At 38.6% G+C, this 11,544-nt stretch overlaps 1 protein-coding gene across 2 annotated transcripts; it reads right to left on the reverse strand.

Annotated features, from left to right (window-relative positions):
* Window positions 1–353: 353 nt before the first annotated feature.
* LOC310747158 (vomeronasal type-2 receptor 26-like) lies at window positions 354–4,030 on the reverse strand. 2 transcript variants are annotated; one of them, XM_083581512.1, is made up of 3 exons: window positions 3,271–4,030; window positions 1,942–2,068; window positions 354–1,276 (listed from the first exon to the last, which is right to left on the reverse strand). In XM_083581512.1, exons 2-3 carry the CDS (start codon window positions 1,958–1,960, stop codon window positions 375–377), a joined length of 921 nt encoding a protein of 306 aa, XP_083437638.1. In that variant the 5' UTR covers window positions 1,961–2,068; window positions 3,271–4,030; the 3' UTR covers window positions 354–374. The 2 variants fall into 2 exon arrangements, with proteins under 2 accessions (XP_083437638.1, XP_083437637.1); XM_083581511.1 differs by lacking the exon at window positions 3,271–4,030 and having other exon boundaries at window positions 1,942–2,702.
* Window positions 4,031–11,544: the final 7,514 nt, after the last annotated feature.

Genomic DNA, 11,544 nt, shown 5'->3' on the forward strand with positions numbered 1-11,544 from the left:
TAGACTAAAGGACTCAATAAAAGGCAGCTTCTCAAGTTCTTGCATTCCTTTTCTCTTTGTACCCCATCATCTCCACAGGAGAGGTTCAGGGATTCTTGGGAAGATAGGTGGCATCCCTTTGGATGCAGGAGAAGATGAGTAAGGGGGCATGTAGGCATTCAAGTGGTTGGATATCATCCATAATTTCTTTCATACACATAAGCCCAGTTCATTTAAACCTCATGCTGGATATCAAGAACATAAATGATAAGACAATCTCTTTTGTTATTTTGATCATTTCAGGTAACTTCCTTTCTTGAAAAACCACAGGGATATGCTAACATGCTAACAAGTCTACAGATTCTAAATACAGAAATGACAGACTATACTGTTATTTACATCTTTCTCCGTATCAGCTGCTCTCTGTTATTCAGCTCAGGCCTCACCACAATAATGTAGCATTTAGGGGAAAAGATGCAACCCAGCAGGCCAGCACTGGAAGCCAAGATGGAGAAGATCTCCACAGCCACCATGTATTTTCCTCTGGTGCTCAAGTATGTGGGAATAAAGGAGAACCAAACACTGCAGAAGACCAGCATGCTGAAGGTGATGAACTTGGCTTCATTGAAGCTGTCCGGCAACTTCCGGGCTAAGAAGGCCACAGTGAAGCTGATAATGGCCAGGAAGCCCATGTAGCCTAAAACACCATAGAACATGAGAACTGATCCCTCATTACATAAGAATATAATTTCTTCACTGCTTGAGTGCATGTCCACATCTGGGAATGGGGCAGAGGTTGCCAACCAGAAGGCACAGATTCCTACTTGAATCAAAGAGCAGGAAAGGACGATGGAGTAAGCCAGTTTTTTGCCTACCCACTTCCTGATTGTGGAATCTGGCTTGGTAGCCATGAATGCTAAAACCACTGAAATAGTCTTGGCCAAGATGCTGGAGAGGGCCACAGAGAAGACAATGCCAAAAGCCGTTTGTCGGAGTGGGCAGGTTGCCTTATTAGGCATTCCAATGAACATCAAGGAGCACAGGAAACACAAGAGGAGGGAGATGAGGAGAATGTAAGAGAGGCTTCTGTTATTGGCTTTGACAATGGCAGTGTTCCGGTGCTTAATGAAAAGGCCAAGTACCATAGCTGTGATCAGAGAGAATAAAAGCGCAGAAAAAGTTGAAACCATGGCCAAAGTTTCACCAAAGCCTAGGACATTTGGTTTCTTGGGAATACACTCATTCTGCTCTTCATTTGGATATTGATCCACAGGACATCTGGCACAGGTTTCCAACCCTGAAAAAAGGTTGCATGACAATTGATAACTTTGAAGATAAAGTTATGCATGGAATTTAACATTTCCTATATGGAGAAACTATGTTTTTAGTGATCCTCTTCCATATTCTTAGAACAACAGATACTGCATAATGAAATCAGAGAAATATTACAGCTGAAATCTTGGAAGCAAGAGGAGTGATTTTTATAGGATTTTAACCCTGTCCCCAAAATCCTTGTTCTTAGAGAAAAGACAATCACCACCCCCCTAAAATTTTTAGTGCAAAACAATCAGGACAAAACAATCTTGGGGTGGAGCTACACTAGTGATTTATAACGGTAAAATGCATTATTAAAATGTGACACCACAGCAGTGAGCCACTGGCAATGGGAAACTGCATTAAACATCATGGAACGTTATATTTAATAACATTTCAAAGATCAATATAGATAAAGTGATGGGAAATCTTTACATTACAGGTAAAGTCACATTTTCATGTTATACCCACTAGAAAGCTAATATAATTTATTCATACTGGCAGCTTTTACTGAGACAGCAGGGAGATTATTGTTAATAGTAGAATAAAACAGAGCAAATCCCATTGCCGATTTGCTCAGAAGTTTCTAAAATGACTTTTATATGCTAATATGGCATATAAAAAAATATAATATGGCATATCTCTCACCCTTCTCATCTGAGAACATCCCACGAGGACATGGATCACAATCATAACAACAGAACTTCTTCCCCTCCTTCTTTTTCTTCTCAAAACCAGGATGGCAGTTGGCATTACATAAGGAAAGGGGTGGCACCTATCCAAAGGGACATGAAGGGGTTAATATTAAGAAAATGTTTTAGGGGATTCAGGTAACATCAGGTGATCTATCAGTAAACAGGAGGGTCAGAAATGTTAAATGTAGGAACCATATGTGCTGAGGCAGCACATGTTGTTTAGTCGTTTAGTCGTGTCCGACTTTTCGTGACCCCATGGACCAGAGCACTCCAGGCACTTCTGTCTTCCACTGCCTCCCGCAGTTTAGTCAAACTCATGCTGGTAGCTTCGAGAACACTGTCCAACCATCTCGTCCTCTGTCGTCCCCTTCTCCTTGTGCCCTCAAATCTTTCCCAACATCAGGGTCTTTTCCAGGGAGTCTTCTCTTCTCATGAGGTGGCCAAAATATTGGAGCCTCAGCTTCAGGATCTGTCCTTCCAGTGAGCACTCAGGGCTGATTTCCTTAAGAATGGATAGGTTTGATCTTCTTGCAGTCCATGGGACTCTCAAGAGTCTCCTCCAGCACCATAATTCAAAAGCATCAATTCTTTGCCTATTAGCCTTCTTTATGGTCCAGCTCTCACTTCCATACATCACTACTGGGAAAACCAAAGCTTTAACTATACGGACCTTTGTTGGCAAGGTGATGTCTCTGCTTTTTAAGATGCTGTAGGTTTGCTTTTCTTCCAAGAAGAAGGCGTCTTTTAATTTCGTGACTGCTGTCACCATCTGCAGTGATCATGGAGCCCAAGAAAGTAAAATCTCTCACTGCCTCCATTTCTTCCCCTTCTATTTGCCAGGAGGTGATGGGCCCAGTGACCATGATCTTAGTTTTTTTGATGTTGAGCTTCAGACCATATTTTGCGCTATGTGCATCCGTGCTTCTATCATTCCAACTCAACACTAGAGACTCAAGCAGCATCAGAAAAACTCTAGAAGATTACAATGTTCATTCACAATGATACAGTCAGCTTAGCATTCTATCTAATGCTACTAACCGGAAAGCTACCAACAAACAAGCATGTTGGACAACACTCTCTGATAGCCATTGGTCTTTCTTGGTGTGACATGTCTTCTGTGCATATTGCTCTTTCTGGTGATGTGTTTCATTTGTTTATTTATTAATAAAATTATTAGTAGCAGCATTATAAGTAGCGGCAGCAGTAGTTGGGCAGCACTTCCCTTTTCACCTCATGTGGCAAAACTACATGCTCTCCCACCTGTGGGCAGTGATTTCCTTACCTGAGTGAAGACTCTGTGCCATTGGATTCTGTCCCCATTAATGGTGAGCTCTTTGCCAGGAGGGGCCTGAGGATCCAGTCTTCCAACTTTGACCCTGACATAGGAATTATTTGGGAAAGTGACCAGGTTTGTAATATCAAATCCACCTGCTAATTCCCCATGTTCATTGAATGTAATTTCATCCCCAGCACTGTTGTTGAATGAGAGCCTCTGCAGGAATGAGTGCAGCTAGGTGGAAAGAGAATCAAAAGGTTTATGAAGTGTTGTAATAGTGTTACTAAGATAATTCATGGGGTCATGAAGAGTCGGATACAACTAGACAACTGAACAACAACAACAAAATAATTCAATTGTTTTCCTGTGAGAATTTAAGATCTTTTCCTGGCTCTGTTTGTTTGAGTTACCATGGAAGCCAGACATTTTTATGCATATTATCTGATGATAAGAAACTGCAGAAAGCTACAAGCACTGGCACCATCTCTCTGGGGCCCTGAGTTCCCAGGCACCCACAAAATTTTCAATGAGGGGGCCATGCTGGAAGGGCTGTGGCAGGCCCTCCTGCTGCTGTGATGGGCTCCATCGCTGCCTCCTGCTGCAGCAGTGGGCTCCTACGGAGCAATAGGTGGGGTTGATGGAGCCCCTTACAAACTCTGAAGGCCATTGGGAGATGCCCTAGAGAGCCCTCTGAATGGCTGGGGCTCCTGCCAGTGTGTGACATCACATGCAGCGCATGACATCACATATGCACACCAGACACCCACAATGTGGGGCAGAACATGGTGCACTTGGCCACAATGGTCATTTCAGGCTGCTTGAGATACACTACACATGGCCAATTTATGCCATTAACCTCATACAACAAATTGTCTAATTCAGTGGTTCCCTATTAGGGGTCTGGGGCACCATCCCCTGCCGGGGTACTCACTTATCTTGTTAATTACACAGGGTAAACCTTCCAACCTCTGCTTGCAACCAATACCTGCTTGGTGGCAAGGGAAAAACTTGTGAAAGAGTCGCTGAATGGCAAGTGAGGTGGGACTGGGAGGAAAACCTCTGACACAGTTTCTTAGGGCTCTTGCAATTGATGGGGTGTGGGGTAGGGAGAGAGCACAAATGGCTTTCTGCACGGGGTGGGTTCACATGTTTATCCTAAATATATATGTGTGTAGGGATCCCTTCCTCTTGCTCTCTACATTTTAACTGAAAAGAACTTCTAATTGCTTTTAACGATTATCAAGTTTAAAGGACTATTCCACTGCCTGTAAGGAGGGTTTTCAGTGAATCTTGTCTTATGAATTGGGGATTCATCTCATCTTGGAAGTCCAAAAAGGGTTTAATGTGTTTTTAACATTTTGTTGGGAGCTGCCCAGAGTGGCTGAGGCAACTGAGCCAGACGGGTGGCGCACATATAAAAACATAATAAAATATCATACATTAAAAACTTCCCAATACAAGGCATTGGCAGGGTGTCAGATCACTCTTTTCCCTTGACTGAGAGAATGGTGAAAAGAAATAAAGTGAAAAAATAAATTGGGATAAAGTAACATTTGCAGCTATCGTCAAAAGTTGCAAAAACAAAGAAGCACGGGACTGAGTGAGGGACAAACTTTTGGAATAACATCAGAATATCAGCTACGTGCAAGGCATGACAGATAGCAGTAACAACCGGTAAAAATAGACACAATGTTTTATAAGGACAGGAAGAAACAACATGGACAGATTAAATGTCACATACAGGAAGAATAAGGATGCATGAGAACTTCACTTGTAGACTAATAAATCACTAAATGTGTTAATACGAATAGAAGTTATCAGTATTGCAGCTGTTGTATAAGGGATTACTATTATGACTGGAATATAATTGAAATTAATAAGATTTTGGAACGCAGAAGTAAAGTAAATCGTCAAAGCATCAATTCTAACACACAGAGGGCCACCTAAATTATGTATTTGTGTATTTGAATCGATATTAGGAATTGTGTTGTAATTTGGCATTGATATAATGAGGCTATTATTGGATCATTGTAATTGAAAACTAATTTAAAAAATTACAAAAAAAAACCTTATTGATACAGGGCTGCATTCAGATGTCTTCTAAAAGCTTTGTAGTTCTTTATTTCCTTGACATCTGAAGGGAGGGCGTTCCACAGGGAGGGTGTCACTACCAAGAAGGCCCTCTGTCTGGTTCCTGGTTTGACAGATATATTCATAAATAGATAGCTAGAGATAAATACATAGATATAGGTTTAGAAGCTGCTAGAAACGTCATAATTTGTTCATTTGTACTAAAATAAAATAAAATTTGCCTCCGCTCCAACTAAATCTTTGTCATTTTTGCATGGTAAAATCACAGATTTTATGATCTATTTTCCAGTATACTTAAAATCCTTTGCTTATTCTGGGCTACCCCACATTTTCTCCAAAAAATCGCTTTGCAGTTATCAAAATTTTCAAAAGCAGGGGTCCATGGCTTAGCTTTTGAAAAACAGAGGGTCCTCAGTAATTAGCTAATTCGGAACCACTGGTCTAATTAAATGCCAGCTGAAATACTGGAACAGTGCCAGTTCTAAATGTTTAAATTTTTAGGGGGAAAATTAACTTGTCAAGTAGTTGCTGCTAGTGTGTCACTTATGAAAGTCTGTGTAATCTAATGTCTGCTTAATATCATTATAGGAAATAAAATAATTTAAGGTTAATCTTTGATGTATTTATTACTTTAATTATTTACTTATAGATGATTCCCAACTCACATTATATTATCAACACAGTGCAGAACACTGAATACTTTGCAAGGTGAACACTTTATAAGAGGAAACATTACCTGCCAAGGCTCTACATTCTGAGAAGAGAGTCTGTCTCCACCTTTTGTCCTTTTGTGGATGGCTTCAGATGAGTACCTAATATGTAAGGCATGTGCCAGAGCATAGACAGCGTTATAGATACTGTAGCTGTGGCCGGTCATGCTCATTTCAAAAAATGGTGCAGGAAGGCTCTCCAGCAACTCTTCTCCAGTACATGTGTCTGCTGGCCCAGTGGAATTTGAAAGTGAACAAACAAATGCTTGTTCCCAGAAATCGCTGAAAAAACCATCTGCATCTGCCCATGAAGGCTTTACACTCCTTAGAAAGTCTGAGAAGTCTTGAATCTCCTTGGAGTGAATCGCAAAGGAGATAGCACCATGGAACATTTGTATATTAACTTTCACCATTTTTTTAAAATAATATAATATGAAATCAATTTGGGCTGTTGTAATCCATACTTTTCCTCCAGGTTGCTTCCTCTTAGATGGAGGCAATATCAGTTGAATTGTATTCCTTATCTCTATAGTACTTGATAGCCATAAAATAGATGTACTTTCTCCATATATAACAACTGCATTAGCTTTGCTTGACATGAAAGCTGGGAACAAAATCCTTGTTTCACCCACCATATGAAGTCTGTTACCCGTGAAATGCAGATGGTATTCAATTTTTTCAGTGAATTCTGAACAGATTCCATTCTGGAAAAGCATTGGTTCAATGATCTGCAAGAAACGTTCTCCAGCTTCATTATTTGGAGTGATGAGCCCGACCCATTTCCATCCAAAATGCAGAAGTAACTGGATAATTCCCTTGTACTGAAGATCTTCATTGGGGACCATGCGGTAGAAGGAAGCAACTTTGATTTGATCATTTGTGGCTGGTTCAAATGAACCATACGAAATCTGAAAAAGGAAAAAGCCAAACCTTTCCAAGTGGAAACAAGAATTCACAATGCACCCATTTTCTGAGTATAAATCCTGTATATCCCATATTTACTAATCTTACAGAGGGTCAAACCCCATTACATAAAAAGAATATTTCTCAATTATTTTTGTAGATATTAATTCCTATTATGGGAGTCATCACAGCTGCATACTTATACACAAGGATTCTCTCCAAGAACAGGAGAGCTTTGCCTTCAACAATACTCCAAAGTGGAACTGGAGAAATACAAGTAATTTTTCATATTCTTTTGGTTTATAATCTTTATAACACTTGTAGGGAGAGGTTTTTTTAAAAAAAATAATTTTTATTCATTTTCCCAACAATTTTATACAGTCAACAGATAATTTAACACTCATTCTTCAGTTTTTGACTTCCCTCAGTTTCACTGTCAATCTTTCGTAGAATTTCTATTTGTTAACGCATTTCTAAACATAATATTGCCTTTTAGAACTCTTTTTCCTCTTACTCTCTTTTTTGCACTATTTCTTACTATCTCACAGAGTCTCTTCAAAACCAACAAGCGTTGTCTGTACATCACATATGTTTTTCAGATATTCTGTAAATCTCCCCCAGTCCTCGATAAACTTTTGGTCTTTCTGATATCGAATCTTCCCAGTCAATTTATCCAATTCTGCATATTCAGTCAATTTCCTTCTCCATTCTTCCACTGTTGGAATTTCTTCCTGCTTCCATCTTTGGGCCAGAAGTATCTTTGCAGCAGTCACTGTGTATTGAAACAGTTTACAGTCTCTCTTATTAATTTCATTTCCTACCATTCCTAATAGGAAGGCCTCTGGTTTTTAAACAAACGTATATTTCAACATCTTTTTCAATTCATTGTATATCATTTCCCAGAAGCCTTTCACCCTTTTACACTCCCACCACATATGATAGAAAGTACCTTCTTTTTCTTTACATTTCCAACACTTATTGCATGTTTTGTACATTTTAGCCAGTTTAACTGGCGTTATATACCATCTGTAAACCATTTTCATTACATTTTCTTTCAACGCAGTACATGCCGTAAATTTTAGCCTTTCATTCCATAATTTCATCCAGTCATCATACTGTATATTATAACCAAAATCTCTTGCCCAATGTATCATTACTGCTTTTACCTCTTCATCTTTTGTATGCCACTCCAGCAACATTTTATACATTTTGGACAGATTTTTATACTCATTATTCAATACCTCCGCTTGGAATTTTGATTCTTTACCTTCATACCCACACATTTTACAATCTTTTTTAAACATTTCATTAATCTGATAGTAATGTAACCAGTCATAAACAGATTCTTTCACCTCTTCATAGGTTTTCATTTTCCTTTCCCCCCCTCTCTTATTACCAATTCTCCATATGTTGTCCACCTCCCCCTCATATTGATTTTTTTCACACTCATCACTTCTAATGGTGAAATCCAGTGGGGGAGTCTAGGTTCCAACAAATTTTTATACCTCTCCCACACCTCTATCAATGATCTTCGAAAGATGTGGTTTTCGAAACCTTTGTGAATTTTTTTCTTTTCATACCATAGATATGCATGCCAACCAAATCTGTTATCAAATCCTTCTAAATCTAACAACTCTCCATTCTCTAATTTAATCCAATCCATTCTTTTATCCAACAGAGGCATGATGCTTTCTTTCTTTCGTGTCTGTTAATAACTTAAACTGAATCCTTGGCTTCTTGCCCTGCCAGATATATCTTGAAATTATTTTTTGCCATTCTTTAAAGATTGATGCCCCCTTGATTATCGGCAATGATTGGAAAAGGAATAACATCTTTGGTAGCACACTCATTTTTATCGTAGATATTCTCTCCCAAAAGGACAGTTTCAGTCTTCCCCACACCTCCAAATCCCTTTTTATTTGGTTCCACACAGGTAAATAGTTGTTTTGAAACAAATCAATGTTCTTGGGGGTTAACCATATTCCTAAATACTTCACTTTATTCACCACTTCTATCTCTGTCCTTTGTTGCATTTCCTCAATTAATTCTTGATTCATGTTTTTAGCAATAATTTTTGTCTTTTTTTGTTGAGATAGAATCCTGCGACTCGACCAAATTGCTCTATTTCTTCTAAGAGTCTTTTGACACTTTCCACTGGTTCTTCTACCGTCATTACCAGGTCACCCGCGAATGCTTTAACTTTGTATTCATTTTCCCCTATAGACACCCCTTTTATATCTTCATTTTTTCTTAATGATTTTAACAAAACTTCCAGCCCCATAATGAATAATAATGGCGACAATGGGCATCCCTGCCTTGTACCCTTGGTTATTTTAATGTCTTCTGTAGTATAGTTGTTTACTATCAACTTCGCTTTCTGTTCTGTATATATTGCCTTTATCCCATTATAAAATTCCTTCCATATACTCTAAATTTTTTAACATAAAGTTCCATGATATATTATCAAAGGCCTTTTCAGCATCCACAAAGATTAAAATAGCTTGTTTTTCATTCCTGGCATTCAGATATTCCAATATATTTATTATATTTCTTATGTTATCTTTCATCTGTCTGCCAGGAAGAAAACCCGCTTGATCCTTATGTATAAATTCTTGCAGTACTTTTTTCATTCTTTTTGCTAATATACTCGCGAAAATTTTATAATCAGTATTCAACAAGGAAATAGGCCTATAATTTTTGACCTGCGCCAAATCTGAGTCTTGTTTTGGGATAAATGTGATAAATGCTTCTTTCCATGTTTCTGGGATTTCACTATTCTTTAATATGTTATTTATAACTTCTTTCAATGGTACAAGTAGGATGCTTCTCATTTCCTTATAATATCACTTGTAGGGAGAGGTTGGTGTCATATCTACTAAGAACACTCGTTGGTGGATATCTTGGAAAATCCTGTACATTTCCTGAATATTATACATTTTATTCTTCTGTGACCACAATAAACCATATCCTATGAAAGTAAAATACCAGCAAAAATTAAGGCAACTAATATGAAGTCAAGTAATGCAGCAGAACAACACCATATTGATAAGAATACATCCATCCCCAAATGCCAGAAAGATAACAAGAATTTTGTTTTTGATTAGCCTTTGAAGGTGGACAGTACTAAACATCACTATACCTATAAAAAGAGGGGATCTTATGATTCCTAAGGAGAAGGACATTGTTGTCCCAAGTTATTTATGGCTTTGTAAGTCAGCTTCATCACTACGGTGGGACTGGTATACCTCTCATGCAACTAGGGCAGTGCTTTCAGGAATAATGTAATGTGAACCCATCAAGGTGCCCTATTCATCCAGCTGGAACTTTTTGAACAATCTTTCATTAAATGTATTATACACACATTCTTTAGAACCTGGGTCCCTTCATCTACATTGTTGGGAATTAATATTATAAGCCACCCCCCACCCAAATACCCATGTATTGCAACCCATTTCCCTTTTCCATTTTACCACTTCATATTATGCATAAACAGATTCCTAGTGGAAGAAGAAAAGTGTTAACAATGGCATGAAATACCCTTTTTTTCAATACCCATATTCTACCTGTGGAATCTTGTGAAGACCTAAGATGTCTGCCATGGATGAGGAAGTGTCAGAGCTAAGTCCCCCAATGACTCCTACTACATTTTTCTGAATGCCACATATGTAGTTGGGGACAAAGTGATGAGATTTAAAGAGCAGATCCAGAGTGTTTCGGTAGGTCATCCTTGAATCAAAATAGCTATCATAGATGTGAAATCCAAGAGTGGCATTGGGCAAGATCTTGGGATTCTCATTGATCTCATCAACAGCAAAAACCAAGGCGAGGATGTGTGGGTAGAACTTTGTCATCACTCTGCAAATAAAGTATGTTACTATTTTATGGGGTATTCAACAGTGCACAACACTTAGATCTGAGGGATACAACTGCCTCAATTAAATCATGTTGGAAATATGGAAATTGTTTTGTGCCTTTAGAGTTACTGTTTGGATCTCTCTTCCATCTGAATCAGTTTGTCTGAACACATAATTTGAGAAATGATTTTCAGTTTTTATAACCATGTTGCTTTTCACCACTAGAGCTATCCACAGTTATTTAAATCATTACTACAACTAGGTAGTAAACTACAATCCCTTTGTCAGTTCTTTTTCCTAGCAATGCAAACTGTTCTGAAATGAAAATAAAGGAATTGAAAATGAAATGAAAATAAAGGAATTGGCAGCTGCGATTTTGAATATAAAAAATGGCAAGTGATGATCTGGCAGTGAAGATTGTAAAATGGCTCTCATGCATAAATGCATTTGAAGTTTGTCCCTGATTGTTTTCAATGTGCTTTAGACATGAATTCAATTTTATACCATCCTTCAACACAGCGGCTCAAGCTGGATACCACAGCTCTCCTCTCTCCCCTTACATACTCATGAAAGCCCCACATTGTAGTTGGCCAAGAAAATGGAGATTTGAACCCAGATCTCCCCGATGCAAGTCTGCCATGTTAAATTACTGTGGGCAGAAGGACCAATGGCTAGAGAGCAAGTGGTGTTGATGTGAAACTGAATCAGCACAAACATGGCTG

This window comes from Podarcis filfolensis (assembly GCF_964270895.1).
Source record: "Podarcis filfolensis genome assembly, chromosome: 13".
In the NCBI taxonomy this organism is placed as follows: Eukaryota; Metazoa; Chordata; class Lepidosauria; order Squamata; family Lacertidae; genus Podarcis; species Podarcis filfolensis.